General features: G+C 40.4%; 4 protein-coding genes and 1 pseudogene across 4 annotated transcripts; 2 read left to right on the forward strand and 3 right to left on the reverse strand.

The window, feature by feature from the left end:
* Positions 1 to 201: 201 nt before the first annotated feature.
* Positions 202 to 1,215, reverse strand: LOC136068550 (uncharacterized). The gene is made up of 2 exons (XM_065775871.1): positions 745 to 1,215; positions 202 to 609 (listed from the first exon to the last, which is right to left on the reverse strand). Exons 1-2 carry the CDS (start codon positions 1,213 to 1,215, stop codon positions 202 to 204), a joined length of 879 nt encoding a protein of 292 aa, XP_065631943.1.
* Positions 1,216 to 1,377: 162 nt separating this feature from the next.
* Positions 1,378 to 2,457, reverse strand: LOC112014398 (uncharacterized). The gene has a single exon (XM_024046787.2). The coding sequence runs from the start codon at positions 2,455 to 2,457 to the stop codon at positions 1,378 to 1,380; it is 1,080 nt and encodes a 359-aa protein (XP_023902555.2).
* Positions 2,458 to 4,937: 2,480 nt separating this feature from the next.
* Positions 4,938 to 10,205, forward strand: LOC112014519 (polyadenylate-binding protein 3). The gene is given in 10 exon segments (XM_024046906.2): positions 4,938 to 5,436; positions 6,612 to 7,390; positions 7,535 to 7,612; positions 7,715 to 7,766; positions 7,769 to 7,803; positions 8,695 to 8,818; positions 8,821 to 8,987; positions 9,544 to 9,678; positions 9,681 to 9,767; positions 9,912 to 10,205. Coding segments are annotated over 10 exon segments (1,947 nt in total). The 5' UTR covers positions 4,938 to 5,177; the 3' UTR covers positions 10,143 to 10,205.
* Positions 10,206 to 10,297: 92 nt separating this feature from the next.
* LOC136068551 (polyadenylate-binding protein 3-like) lies at positions 10,298 to 12,566 on the forward strand (annotated as a pseudogene).
* Positions 12,567 to 13,118: 552 nt separating this feature from the next.
* Positions 13,119 to 14,422, reverse strand: LOC136068561 (uncharacterized). The gene is made up of 2 exons (XM_065775889.1): positions 13,915 to 14,422; positions 13,119 to 13,562 (listed from the first exon to the last, which is right to left on the reverse strand). Exons 1-2 carry the CDS (start codon positions 14,303 to 14,305, stop codon positions 13,252 to 13,254), a joined length of 702 nt encoding a protein of 233 aa, XP_065631961.1. The 5' UTR covers positions 14,306 to 14,422; the 3' UTR covers positions 13,119 to 13,251.
* Positions 14,423 to 15,133: the final 711 nt, after the last annotated feature.

Here is a 15,133-nt window from a genome sequence, read left to right on the forward strand (position 1 = left end):
GTAGTTCCCGATAGGCGTCACGAAGGCCGTCTTCTCCTGATCCTCCAAGGCTAATGGGATCTGGTGATAGCCCTGAAAGGCATCTAGGAAGCTCATCCGAGGATGGCCTGCAATTGCATCCACCAGCTGGTCTATCCGTGGCATTGGGAAGGGGTCCTTTGGGCATGCTTTATTCAAATCCGTGAAGTCCACGCAAACCCTTCATTTCCCACTTTTCTTCTTGACCACCACAGTGTTGGCTAACCACTCGGGGTAGAATACCTCTTTAATAGCCCCCGTGTGCTTAAGTTTATTGACCTCTTCCTTAATTGCCTCAGCGTGCTCCTTTGATGGGCGTCGGGGTGGCTGCTTCTTGGAGATCACCAAAGGGTTGACGTTAAGGCAATGACAGATGAAGGATGGGTCAATCCCTGGGGCATAGCAGGGATCCCATGCGAACACGTTAAGGTTCCTCTTGAGAAACTCAAGCAACTCCTCCTTCTCTCGGGGGGGCAGTTGGGTTCCAACCTGAAAGAACCTCTCTTGGTCGTCGTCGATGACCACTTTTTCTAGGCCTTCGAGCCTTGCTTCCTCGGTGGTCCTATCAGCTGGTGCCACCGAGGTGGTTGGCTGCTATAAGTTTTCGGCTGCGGTGGCCGAGGGTTCTGTATCTTGCGGTCGCGAGGTGGCTGCGACCATACACCGCCTTGCCGTTGACTGGCATCCTCGGATCTCGAGGATCCGACCTCCGGACGGAAATTTCACCTTCTGGTACAAGGAAGAGGCGACGCCTCCCAAGGTGTGGAGCCAAGGCCTTCCTACAATGGCAGTGTAGGGGGAGTACGTGTTCACCACTATAAAGTCCACCTTCACTACTTTCGTGCCGGTCTGGATGGGCAGCCTGATCACGCCCTCTGGGATGACTAGCTTCCTATTGAAGCTCATCAAGGGGGAGTTATAGGGCGACAAGTCCTCCGGCTTTAGCCTCAACCCCTTATAGAGGTCGGGGTACATGACTTCCGCCGCGTTGCCACCATCCACCATTACCCTTTTGACGTCATAGTCCCCAATCCTGAGGGTGATCACCAAAGCGTCGTCGTTGGGTTGGGTGGTCCCGTCCTTGTCCTCCTCGAAAAAAGTCAGGGTTAGGTGACAGCCTCTTCTGGCCCTCTTTGGCTTTGACTGGGACTCCCCGGCGGCCACCTGGGCCACGGACAGCACTCGCGAGGGGCGCATGCCTGTTCTTCCTGGCGCAGCCAAGATCACGTTAATCGTTCCAGCGGGCTACCTCATGGCGGTGTCCCTCCATGGCTCCTGGTAGGTCTGGCCCTGCTGGTTGCTGGAATGGTGCAGGAGATGCTTCAGCCTCCCCTCCCGGACTAACTGGTCCAGATAGTTCTAGAGATTCTTGCAGTCCTCCGTAGCTTGCCCGTGGTCCTGGTGATATTGGCAGTAGCGGTCCTGATTACGCTTCTCAGGATCCCCCGACATCTTATTCGGCCACTTGAAATACGGTTCGTTCTTTATCTTTTCCAGCACCCTGTGCACTGGTTCTCGGAACACAGCGCCGACAGCCTGGGCATTTGTCGCCCCAGATTGCCCTATGAAATCTCTTCTCGGACGGGCGTTGTTATATCGGTCCGACCGGGAATCCCTCCTCTCTTGAGGGATAGCTTTCTCCTTCCCCTTGCCTTGTAGCAAGTCTTCCTCCACCCGTTTGTATTTGTCGATCTGGTTCATTAGCTGCCGCACGCTGGTGGCGGGCTTACCAGTTAAGGACTTTCTCAGGCCGTGCCCCATCGGGAGCCCGTTCTTAAACGTGTTGATGGCGACATCATCGTACTTGCCGTCCAACTCGTTGTAAATCTCCCAATACTTGTCCGAGTAAGCCTTGAGGGTCTCATCATCGTGCATGGTCAGGGACAGCAACGCGCTCATGGGCAGAGGAGGTCTGCTGTTCGTGATAAAACGGGAACCAAAGGCTTGGGTCAGCTGTCTATACGAGTCTACAGAATTCGTCCTCAAGCCGTTAAACCACCTCATTGCCCTAGGCCCAAAGCTAGACGAGATGACTTTGCACATTAGCGCCTCGTTCTTAGAGTGAACGGCCATCCTCTGATTGAACTGGCTCACGTGCTCCATGAGGTCCGTTTTGCCATTGTAAACGGTGAAGGTTGGCGGCTGGAACCTCCGAGGGAGCACCGCCTCATCTATGCGATGTGTAAAGGGCGACCTGAAGAGCCGGTCCAGCGCCCTGCTCATGGCGTCACTTCCTAAGCCCTTAGGGGTGGGGCTGCCATGCCTACGCCTCTGATAGCGCTCATCCTCGTGGGAGAAAGCTTCACTCGGGGGTGTCGTCGACCTTTGCCTGTAGTCGTCATCACTTTCGTCGTCAAAGGGTAAGTCAAGGCTGGGCTCGGATCGCTTTCGCTGTGCATGGTGCAACTTTCTCTTCAGATCATCTATCTCTCGCTGCATGGCCGCCTTATCATCCTACCTCTGGGAGGCGTGACTTTTATCCTTTCGCGGTCGCGTGGCTGGGTCGTTATCGCCTCCCTGGGGCACGTGGCCACTTCTATGCGTGTGGCTTTCGCTAGTTTGTGAGGTGTGCACGCTTCCTTCTCGGAATCGTCCGTTCTCCTCGTTCTGGCCGTGCCCCGTGTTGCCATAGTCATTCGGACGTTGGGGTCTAGCTGGTTCGTGCCAATGGGAACTCATTTGATGAGGGTCTGATCCTACCATGCCTGGCTGTTGTCCTTACTGATGCACGAGTTCTCCCCACAGACGGCGCCAATTGTAGGGACCAGATTTGGGCACTTCTTCGGGTTGAGAGAGTGGACCCAAGCCCAGCTTGCCCTTCAATGAATTTATAGAGAGTGGGCTCAAGAACTAGGCCCTAGTAAGGGATGCAACTACCTTGCATGGTTGCATGTGGGCTTAACAACCTAAACATGAATTGGGGTGCACAAGGATGTTCCTCGGACTTGTCTTCCGGAGCTTTGAGTTCTTATTATTTCTTTTAAGATTGATTACAAAGGTTGAGAGAATACAAGTCGCTATAGTACTTCTTAATGCAGATTTTCCATCTGTCTTTCAAGAGAGACTCCTTACATTATATACACCTCTCTAAACTGATCCTAACCCTACATTCGTTGATCAGCCAGGCCACCACTTGAGAGCCATGTCCCATCAGCCGCATCCTCATTCCTCCTGTGGGTTGCAGCATCCAAGACAGCATTATTCAGGAGTCCTATCCTCATTAATGCGGCCAGGACGTTAGTTGAGGGTATTTAATGTGGAGGTGACAGCTCTCCTTAGACTTGCTCCTTCACCGTGCTCCCGTCGCCGACGCGTGGCGCTCGCCCTTTCCTCCTCGGATATTCAAGAAGACTCCTCTTTGGTGGAGTGGTGCTCGTGTACTTTTGAGGTCTCGGATGTCCGAGGACAGGGTCGTCCTCAGATATGTTCCTTGGGGGCTGGACATCGTACTTTCATCCTTAGACCCCACATGCATCCTCAGCACGGGCCTCTGGGCCTGGTTTGAGGTGGGCCGAGGCTGCTTGATTTTCTGGCCCCACAAACATAATAAAAAAATACTCAAGATCTTATTTATTTGTTTAATATGAAAAACTATGGTTTAGGAAGAAGAAGAAGAAGAGTTATTATTATTATTAAAAATCGCACTGTTTTGAAATAATTTAGGAGAATAGTTCTTCTTTAAAAATCGTATTTTAAAGCATGATTTTAAGTTTGAAATCATGTGAAAAAAAATATTTTCACATAAATTCTATTGATCTGGCATGAGCTGATGAGGCATAATAAATACCTAAAAATCGTGTTTTAAAAACATAGTTTCAATTATATTACATTTTGCATTGAAATCGTGTTGAAATACATCATTTCAACACAACTTCAATGTAAACTTTGTTAATTTGTACAAATAAATTCACCTACCCTCTATCTAAATGAGTAACTCATATAGGATTCCTTAATAATATGATTATGCATTTGGCCTTGGAAAATTTATCTTCACAAATTAGAAAATTTGTATACAAAAATTGGGTTTACATTGAACTCATTTTATGCACAATGTGATATAACTAAAAATTGTGTTTCTAAAACATGATATCCAGGTGTACATTATGCCACATCAACTCTTAACAAGCAAGCAAGTTTTTTTTTCACCACTAAAAATCATATTTCAAAAACACAATTTTACAAAAAAGTTATTCCCACAAATAGTTTTCCAAACAATGTAGTGTTTTATAATAATTAATAATAAAATAGTATTAATTTGCCAAAAATTTCAAAAAGTACGGATCATGCTAGATTGATCCAAAACCTCAAAATTTGGGTAAAACTTGTACCTAAGTACCTACTCAATCCATCTACAAATACATCTATTTCACAGCAAAATTTATGATTTGCTAGCTTTTATAATTATGAGTGGACAATAAAAAATGGTAGATTGACCACTTATAGTTAAGAATTTAGTAAATAGTGAAATTGATGGAGCGATTGAATGTGTCCCTAAAATTATTAGTATCTACTTGTGCATTATCTGTTTGCCCAGTCTAGTTGTTGCAGTTGAAAGGAAAAAACGCAGAAGATGAGCAAAGATTGACCAGAACATGGTTGTTTTTGTTTCCTTAAACACGAAGCCTTTGCTTAATAAATAAAAAATAGTGATTTTTATTTATTTATTAAAAAAAAAGGAGAGAGGTCCCGTCCGAGGTGGAAAAACCAGACAACGAAACATAATAAAACAGCGCGAGAACACGGGGGGGAGGGACATATCATTTCTCAAAAAAATAATAAATAAATAAAGGTACAGTAGACGAATGCCACGTCATAACCCACACGTGCGCTTCCTGAAACGCTTCGAAAGTTATATAGATATATATTAGGAAGCCTCTCTTCTGTTTTATTCTCTCTTTCCTCTCTTCTACTCTCTCTTTATCAGAGCTAAAATAAAAACCAAAAAAAAAAAAAAAATTAAAATTAAAAACCCAAAAAAAAAAAAAATTGATTACCATATTAGTTTAGGAGAACAAAACCCTAGCTTTTCGTTGCCCTATATAAATAAATAAATAAATTAATATATCTAATTACGGACTCTGGAAAAAAAATCTATAAAAACTTTGTATTTTCAGAATTTTGCATATTGTTTTTGTTGTTGTTGTTGTTGCGTGACGGCAATGGCGGCGGCGGCGGCGGGGGCGACGGCTGGAGGGAGTGCGGAGGCGGCGGCGGTGGGGAGTGGGGCCCAGTTGAGCCCGAACATGATTGGGAACCCATCGCTGTACGTGGGGGATCTGGATGCGACGGTGGACGAGACACAACTGTACGAGCTGTTTAGCCAGGTGTCTCAGGTGGTCTCCATCAGGGTTTGCAGGGATCAGAACCGCAGGTCCTCTCTTGGCTACGCTTATGTCAATTACGCCAACGCTCAGGAAGGTCCGTTATATTCATACCAATTCTCTTTTCTCTTCTTTTCTTCTTCATCATCATCATCATATATATATATATTTGATTATATGTGAGACACGATCACATTGTTATATATACGTATATATGTATGTGTATAATATGTGCACGTGGATATTTGATATTTCTGTGTGTCTCTGTTTCTGTGAGAAAAGCTGCGATTGTTAATTCGGTAATTAAAAAAAAAAGAATAATGATTTTTGGTTGTCAGTGAATTGTTGTATTGCTTTATTTTATTTTAATTTTTCTGTTTTGGGTATTTTTATTGTAATTATCTGGATATTGAGCTTTGGGTTTGATCAATTTTGTCTGGTGCCGTACTCATACTCTGTATCTGTGTACGTACATTCTCGGTTTATGGTTACATATATTGGGTTGATTCTATCGTATATTGTTCAATTACCTATAGAATTTGTTTGCCTTTTTTTTTTTTTTTTTCTTGGTTAGAATTTTTTTATTATTAAAAAAATACTACTTTTTAGTGAATTCTGAGGGTACTATTTTTGGAATTGAGAACAATGTATTATTTGGCTTCATAGTTTTGGACCTTTTTGGAATGAAAGGTTTCATTTTTAAGGTAGATTATATGTTTTTGTTTTCATTTTTATTTATTTATTTGGAGAATGTCATTTTAGGCTTATAAAAATATGTTCCTTTTCTTTTGGGGAATATTCTGAACTCTTTTTGGGGATTGGCGGTTTGTTTGATATGAATTTTCACTGTTTGTAATTAATTTCTTTCTGAATTTTAGTTTTTACCAACAATATATTTTTCTTAAACTAGTAAAAATTTTTTTTTTTTTATTATTATTAAATGATAGAAAATTATTTTGTTTTCAACATATAATACCTACATATATATTTTTATATTATATGCTTGCCATTATACAGAAAATAATTGTAGAGTTGCCCTTAGTTACCAAGATTTTTGGTAGTTTCAATTCAACTGTGCATTTTTTTTTTTCCAATCAAATTCATAGGATTCCCCCCCCCCCTTTTTTTTCAAAAATAATATTCCAATTATGCTCTTGGAAACAACAAATTAGTGAGTATTTACTTGTTTTGTTTCTCTTTATTGGTTTCCAAATTAATGTTTGTTTTGCTGCCAAGCTTAGCATTGACCCTGATCTGTTTTCTTAATTGCAGCTGCTCATGCTATGGGGATCTTGAATTTCACTCCTATCAATGGGAAACCTATCAGGATTATGTATTCTCATCGAGATCCTAGTATTCGGAAAAGCGGATATGCTAATGTTTTTATTAAGAACCTTGACACATCAATAGATAACAAGGCATTGAATGAAACTTTTGCTGCCTTTGGGAATGTACTTTCTTGCAAGGTGGCCGTCGATAGCAATGGTCAGTCTAGAGGCTATGGGTTTGTACAGTTTGAAAATGAGGAATCAGCACAAAATGCAATTACGCGATTGAATGGTATGCTGATAAATGATAAAAAGGTCTATGTTGGACTTTTTGTTCGACGTCAAGAAAGGAATCAACAAAATGGCTCACCAAAGTTTACTAATGTTTATGTGAAAAATTTGGCTGAAGCAACTACTGATGAAGACCTTAAGAAACTTTTTGGCACCTATGGTACAATCACAAGTGCAGTAGTTATGAGAGATGCAAATGGGAAGTCCAGATGTTTTGGTTTTGTAAACTTCCAGAGCCCAGATGATGCTGCTGTTGCAGTTGAGAAGTTGAATGGGTCCTCTACCAGTGATGACAAGGTTTTATATGTGGGGAGGGCTCAAAGGAAAGCAGAAAGGGAGGCCGAGTTGAAGGCCAAATTTCAGCAGGAAAGAATTAGCAGATATGAAAAATTGCAAGGTGCTAATTTATATCTAAAAAATCTTGATGACAACATTAATGATGATAAGCTGAAGGAGTTATTCTCTGAGTTTGGAACAATAACTTCATGCAAGGTATATTGTTTTTAAGTGAAGTGATTTTTTCCCTTCTCTCCTGAATCCCAATTGGTCCTTTGTGGTTTTATCTGTGAGTCAATTATAATAATTGTTTTCTAGTAGTAACTTTTTGTTTGGCACATTTTTATTAAATATAATTAGGTAATGCTTGATCCACAAGGTCACAGCAAGGGATCTGGTTTTGTGGCCTTTTCTACTCCAGAGGAAGCTACTAAAGCTGTAAGTTACTAATTCATTTTCTAGGACCACTTGACAGACCCTATTTTTCCACCATTGCTTTCCCTCATGAACGTATGAATTTTCTTTCTTATTTCTGCTCAGTTGAATGAGATGAGTGGAAAGATGATTGGACGGAAACCTCTTTTTGTTGCTGTGGCCAGCGCAAAGAAGATAGGAAGGCTCAGCTTCAGGTGATTTTTCTTCGTACATATTTGAATGATTATATAGGAAACATAGTTCCCCTTTATGTGCAGTTGGGGCTTGCTTAATTTTGTGGGCATTTGATACAGATGTCATAAGGAAGGTCTTTACTGATGTAATCCTAGTTATTAGTTGATAAAACAAGTGCCTACTTTTTGAATATGCAGTCAATGTCTTGCAGCCTTTCATTTTTCATTATCACACAAATGCTGGACATACTGGAATATCTGAGCACTTGTGTGGAAATTTGATTTTGAATCTCTAGAGCATTTCCTTGTGAAAAAGAGAAAGAAACAAGAAAATGAACAATGGCAAGACTGTAATTTAGATGGTCTTGTTATGTCCAAATGTGTGTCTTTCTCTGTAACTGGAAAATGCCAAGCTGTTAGTGCAGGAGATATCTCGGACGTGAACAAATGTTGTTGCATTTTTTTTGGGTCAATGACAGATACTTGTAAAATTAAAGAATTTTATATTCAAATCAACATTGTATGTGGCGTTGCTGTCAAACTATCCAACTAGCAAATATTTTCCATCCATTTCTACAAGTTTATACCTGAATATAAATTTTTTCACTTTATGAATTTCTCTCTTGAGCTTCATGTTGAAAAGTTAATGCTACAAAATTGGTGATATTCTTTAAATCTTAAATTCGGCTAGGGAATTTTTTTCTGAAATAGCACTTTATCCCCTCTTTCCTTCTTAAGGGTAGAGGGTGAGATCACAGGTTTAAAAGTTAATGGGTGCACCGTGCACGTGTAATTAAAACAAAATGCCTCTCAATTTTTTTTCATGATGGTTGGAAGTTGGCGTCATTACTTGTATTCTCTGTCAAATGTATCAAACTTGATGGACAATTACCTAAACTTTCTTCCTTCTAGGCACGTTTTGCTCAAATACGAACACCTGGTGGGATGGCACCTTTGCCTTCGGGATATCATCCTGGGGCACCGAGATTTGCCTCGCAACAGTTGTATTTTGGTCAAGGTACTCCTGGCCTGATGCCCCTCAGCCTGCGGGTTACGGCTTCCAGCAGCAACTCTTGCCTGGCATGCGCCCAGGTGTTGCTCCAAACTATATCATGCCATACCATCTTCAGAGGCAAGGACAGTCAGGGCATCGAATGGGTGTGCGGCGAGGAGGAAACTTTCAACAGTTGCCACAGCAGCAGCAGGTGATGTAACCAAACCTTCTTTCTTCTCATTCTTCCCTCATTATCTAGGTTCATAACATTGGGCTTTAGGATTGCATGACTTCCTTAATACTTGATGAGGCTGTATACTACTAGGAACCTGCTTAGTAGAATAAAATGTAACTAAATGATGAATCTTCATTCAATGGGGCACTTGATGATATCTCCATTTTTAATGTTTCCTCTATACTTTATAGTCATGTGATGGACACCGACCTAAAACTTGATAGATTCAAGTCTCTTTTGAATGTTATTTTGCACCTCCTGATGTTTCCAATGGAGACGTCCAAGGTTCAAATCCCCCCACCACCCCATTGTAACTATCGAGTTATTTTAATTACTTACTGATTTATTCCAGAAGCTCATTTGGCCTTTTTTTTTTTTTACTTTTTATATTTTTCATTGCCCAATTTTTCTGTTTCCTATTTTTTGAATTATAGTTTTATAACTTGCTAATCATATCATGTTGACTTTGTAGTCCAAGATAATAGATATTTTGTTTACCTCTAATATTGTTTTATCCACTCCTCAAATTTAGTTACTGCATCATAACTCCAACCAAGGCTTTAGATATATGGGAAATTCTCGAAATGGCGTTGATGCATCTGGGGTTCCTCAAGGTGTGGTAGGTCCAGTGATGCCATTGCCTTTTGATGGTTCAGCGATGCAGCAGCTCCTGTTGATATCCAGAGACCTGGGCCAGTGCATATCTCAACACTTTCATCAGCTTTAGCTTCTGCTAGCCCAGAGAATCAGCGTGTGGTATGCTATACTTCTTGCCTTTTTATATATTGATTGTGGTATATGATTTTTTGAGAAACATTGTTTGACTGAAATGACCTGTAGAGAATATGATAAACATAGTCTTTGGAAAGTAATTGTTGTACTTGTTTCATAAAATTACAGATGCTGGGTGAACACCTATATCCCCATGTGGAGAATCTTGAACCCCACAATGCATCAAAGGTGACTGGGATGTTGCTGGAGATGGATCAATCAGAGGTAATCCATCTCCTTGAGTCTCCAGATGCCCTGAAGCAGAAGGTGGGCGAGGCAATGGAAGTGCTACGGAAAGCTGCTGCAACAGAATCTGGTGTTAGTGATCAGCTTGGCTCGCTGGCACTTGGCACTGAATGATTGAAGTGGGTTTTTGAGGGTAAATACATTTAATTTATTTGGGAGCATTTTTTTTACAGGGCTTGATGAGCTGACANAGGAAATGAACAATGGCAAGACTGTAATTTAGATGGTCTTGTTATGTCCAAATGTGTGTCTTTCTCTGTAACTGGAAAATGCCAAGCTGTTAGTGCAGGAGATATCTCGGACGTGAACAAATGTTGTTGCATTTTTTTTGGGTCAATGACAGATACTTGTAAAATTAAAGAATTTTATATTCAAATCAACATTGTATGTGGCGTTGCTGTCAAACTATCCAACTAGCAAATATTTTCCATCCATTTCTACAAGTTTATACCTGAATATAAATTTTTTCACTTTATGAATTTCTCTCTTGAGCTTCATGTTGAAAAGTTAATGCTACAAAATTGGTGATATTCTTTAAATCTTAAATTCGGCTAGGGAATTTTTTTCTGAAATAGCACTTTATCCCCTCTTCCCATTCTTAAGGGGTAGAGGGTGAGATCACAGGTTTAAAAGTTAATGGGTGCACCGTGCACGTGTAATTAAACAAAATGCCTCTCAATTTTTTTTCATGATGGTTGGAAGTTGGCGTCATTACTTGTATTCTCTGTCAAATGTATCAAACTTGATGGACAATTACCTAAACTTTCTTCCTTCTAGGCACGTTTTGCTCAAATACGAACACCTGGTGGGATGGCACCTTTGCCTTCGGGATATCATCCTGGGGCACCGAGATTTGCCTCGCAACAGTTGTATTTTGGTCAAGGTACTCCTGGCCTGATGCCCCTCAGCCTGCGGGTTACGGCTTCCAGCAGCAACTCTTGCCTGGCATGCGCCCAGGTGTTGCTCCAAACTATATCATGCCATACCATCTTCAGAGGCAAGGACAGTCAGGGCATCGAATGGGTGTGCGGCGAGGAGGAAACTTTCAACAGTTGCCACAGCAGCAGCAGGTGATGTAACCAAACCTTCTTTCTTCTCATTCTTCCCTCATTATCTAGGTTCATAACATTGGGCTTTAGGATTGCATGACTTCCTTAATACTTGATGAGGCTGTATACTACTAGGAACCTGCTTAGTAGAATAAAATGTAACTAAATGATGAATCTTCATTCAATGGGGCACTTGATGATATCTCCATTTTTAATGTTTCCTCTATACTTTATAGTCATGTGATGGACACCGACCTAAAACTTGATAGATTCAAGTCTCTTTTGAATGTTATTTTGCACCTCCTGATGTTTCCAATGGAGACGTCCAAGGTTCAAATCCCCCCACCACCCCATTGTAACTATCGAGTTATTTTAATTACTTACTGATTTATTCCAGAAGCTCATTTGGCCTTTTTTTATTTGTTTACTTTTTATATTTTTCATTGCCCAATTTTTCTGTTTCCTATTTTTTGAATTATAGTTTTATAACTTGCTAATCATATCATGTTGACTTTGTAGTCCAAGATAATAGATATTTTGTTTACCTCTAATATTGTTTTATCCACTCCTCAAATTTAGTTACTGCATCATAACTCCAACCAAGGCTTTAGATATATGGGAAATTCTCGAAATGGCGTTGATGCATCTGGGGTTCCTCAAGGTGTGGTAGGTCCAGTGATGCCATTGCCTTTTGATGGTTCAGCGATCCAGCAGCTCCTGTTGATATCCAGAGACCTGGGCCAGTGCATATCTCAACACTTTCATCAGCTTTAGCTTCTGCTAGCCCAGAGAATCAGCGTGTGGTATGCTATACTTCTTGCCTTTTTATATATTGATTGTGGTATATGATTTTTTGAGAAACATTGTTTGACTGAAATGACCTGTAGAGAATATGATAAACATAGTCTTTGGAAAGTAATTGTTGTACTTGTTTCATAAAATTACAGATGCTGGGTGAACACCTATATCCCCATGTGGAGAATCTTGAACCCCACAATGCATCAAAGGTGACTGGGATGTTGCTGGAGATGGATCAATCAGAGGTAATCCATCTCCTTGAGTCTCCAGATGCCCTGAAGCAGAAGGTGGGCGAGGCAATGGAAGTGCTACGGAAAGCTGCTGCAACAGAATCTGGTGTTAGTGATCAGCTTGGCTCGCTGGCACTTGGCACTGAATGATTGAAGTGGGTTTTTGAGGGTAAATACATTTAATTTATTTGGGAGCCCATTTTTTACAGGGCTTGATGAGCTGACATTGTTTCTGAGGTTTTCACTAAAATCACTGTTTTTTTTTTTTTTTTTTTTTTCTTTTTCTTTTTTGGGGTTCTATGTGGCAATTTGATTGCTGACATTTTTGGGCTTCAAATTTGGTATGGAGGAGGGTATTCAAAGACCTGAGATTATTAGGGATTTTTTTTCAGTTTCTTTCTCCTTTAGACTATCATGGATATCTTAGGAATTAAGTTGGGATTTTTGTAGAATTTTTTAAACTCTCTCTCTCTCTCTGGTTTTTATTTATTTATTTTTAATCTTAATTTTTTTAGGAATTCTAACATGAAGCATGATTCTTCTTTTATGTTGAATCCATGAGAGTTGTGGCTGGAGTGGGAAGTTTATCTCGCCACCCCATGCTTGATGTGTAACACCAATAAGGTCTATGCTTTTGTTCTCTTTGTACAAAAATATTGGGAAGAATAAAACTGCCTCCTGTAAACTATCAAAAAATAACTGCTTCCTGTAGTTATTACCCCTCCGCTTCTCTGTCTTTTTTTTAATTTAATTTTATTTGGGGGTCTCTCTCGCTCTCCCTCACTCATCTTTAATTTAAGAAAGATACTCATTTGCATTCATGTTTAGAGAGAAGAGGGCTGTGATTTAAATTTAATTCCCCTTGCTTGATTTTTTAAATTTATTTTTAAGAAGAGGAATCATTTTGGAAAGAATGTTATATGTCCCCCTTTTTTTTATACATTACAAAATGTCGAAGTATATCAAAGGCTAAGGTATCTATTCCTCTCTTCTCTTCCAATTTTCAAAACATCTAAACAAAAAAGAGAAGTATTTTCACTTCTTTCCATCTAAACTTCCAAACACAGCGTGTTTACATGGACGCAATTCACATCCTAGTGTGTGTATGAGAGAAGGGAGGATGCAAAGCGCAATGTGGAACAAGCTTCACAAGAAATCAGGGTGGACATCATCCTCAACCCTTTGATCATTGTTTATGGTCTCCAACTCCAAGGTATGGTAATGCAACCGGTGTTCAAAATTCCTGCCACTTCCCAGTTGCGAGTTATCGTTATCATCTTGCGCAATGTAGTCGTTCCATTTGGAAACCCCTTTGGCTTTGGCTTTGGCTTTGGCAGTTGCAGTTGGAAGCTGAGGTTTCCTTCTTGGCTCCTGGCCTTCATCATCTTGTTTCATGCGGTCATTACAAAATGTTGAAGAGCCCTTGGCGAAAGGCTGATACCTCCTTGGGTCCTTGTCTGCAATGCAAAACATTCATGAGCCAATACCAAAGCCAAATCCAACCCAAGCTTCAATGAAATAGAATAAGATTAAATTCAACCCATCAACACATGTAAAACCACTGGAGGTGTTGTGTTAGGGTTTGTTAGGCGAGGTTGGATGTGGATGAACACCCCTATTCAGGTAACACAAGAAATGATGCACGTCCACCAGATTCAGGCTTATGTATATATTTTTCAGAAAAAAAAATTAAATTAAAAGAGAAATGAATCTTTTCTTCAATATTTTTTTGGTTGTACTGTGCATATAAATGAATCACATCACCAAAACCAAAAAGAAAAAGAAAAAGAAAAAGAGAGAGAGAATTACTCGGGGAGATGACATTTTTGGCGGTGGAATTTCTGTTGGAGAAAACCGGCTTGTAAAGAAGGTCTGCATTGGCATTGGCATTGAGTTTTTGTTTCTTGAACAAATCCTCTGGCAACTCCGTCACAATCTTAGGCTCAAAATCACTTTCTTCCTCAACCTGCTGCTCTTCCACTTCCACAGGATCAAGGAATTGACTCCAGTCGCTGCTTCGTCTCTTGTTATTATGAACGCGATCGTCGTGGACAATGTCATCATCTTCTTCTTCTTCTTCTTGGAATTGTGGAAGTGGGGATGGTTCGGTGATGGCTCGGGACATGTTGAAGGACTGGACGAAGGCGCGGAGGTCCTTGGCGACGAATCCCTGCGCGAACACTTTGCAAACAGACTGCATTTGGTTGCACACCACGCACCTCCACTTGCTGATTTTCTTCTTCTTCTTCTGTTGCTGCTGCTTCACCTGAGACAAAATCTCTCAACTTCCATCAATCACAATCACACACATATTATATTATCATTATTTTTTTTTTTTTTTTTTTTTTTCTTTTTCTTTTTTGGGGTTCTATGTGGCAATTTGATTGCTGACATTTTTGGGCTTCAAATTTGGTATGGAGGAGGGTATTCAAAGACCTGAGATTATTAGGGATTTTTTTTCAGTTTCTTTCTCCTTTAGACTATCATGGATATCTTAGGAATTAAGTTGGGATTTTTGTAGAATTTTTTAAACTCTCTCTCTCTCTCTGGTTTTTATTTATTTATTTTTAATCTTAATTTTTTTAGGAATTCTAACATGAAGCATGATTCTTCTTTTATGTTGAATCCATGAGAGTTGTGGCTGGAGTGGGAAGTTTATCTCGCCACCCCATGCTTGATGTGTAACACCAATAAGGTCTATGCTTTTGTTCTCTTTGTACAAAAATATTGGGAAGAATAAAACTGCCTCCTGTAAACTATCAAAAAATAACTGCTTCCTGTAGTTATTACCCCTCCGCTTCTCTGTCTTTTTTTTAATTTAATTTTATTTGGGGGTCTCTCTCGCTCTCCCTCACTCATCTTTAATTTAAGAAAGATACTCATTTGCATTCATGTTTAGAGAGAAGAGGGCTGTGATTTAAATTTAATTCCCCTTGCTTGATTTTTTAAATTTATTTTTAAGAAGAGGAATCATTTTGGAAAGAATGTTATATGTCCCCCTTTTTTTTATACATTACAAAATGTCGAA

This window comes from Quercus suber, unplaced genomic scaffold (assembly GCF_002906115.3).
Source record: "Quercus suber isolate HL8 unplaced genomic scaffold, Cork oak 2.0 scaffold_121, whole genome shotgun sequence".
In the NCBI taxonomy this organism is placed as follows: Eukaryota; Viridiplantae; Streptophyta; class Magnoliopsida; order Fagales; family Fagaceae; genus Quercus; species Quercus suber.

What these genes read in the sequence shown, in the direction of transcription:
- LOC136068550 (XM_065775871.1), bottom strand. Translation starts at nt 1,215, where the DNA reads ATGCGCCCCTCGCGAGTGCTGTCCGTGGCCCAGGTGGCCGCCGGGGAG. An exon ending in CCTCTTCCTTGTACCAGAAG is followed by an intron (nt 610 to 744) that starts GTGAAATTTCCG and finishes AACTTATAGCAG; the next exon opens with CCAACCACCTCGGTGGCACC.
- LOC112014398 (XM_024046787.2), bottom strand. Translation starts at nt 2,457, where the DNA reads ATGCAGCGAGAGATAGATGATCTGAAGAGAAAGTTGCACCATGCACAG.
- LOC136068561 (XM_065775889.1), bottom strand. Translation starts at nt 14,305, where the DNA reads ATGCAGTCTGTTTGCAAAGTGTTCGCGCAGGGATTCGTCGCCAAGGAC. An exon ending in CAAAAATGTCATCTCCCCGA is followed by an intron (nt 13,563 to 13,914) that starts GTAATTCTCTCT and finishes TTTGCATTGCAG; the next exon opens with ACAAGGACCCAAGGAGGTAT.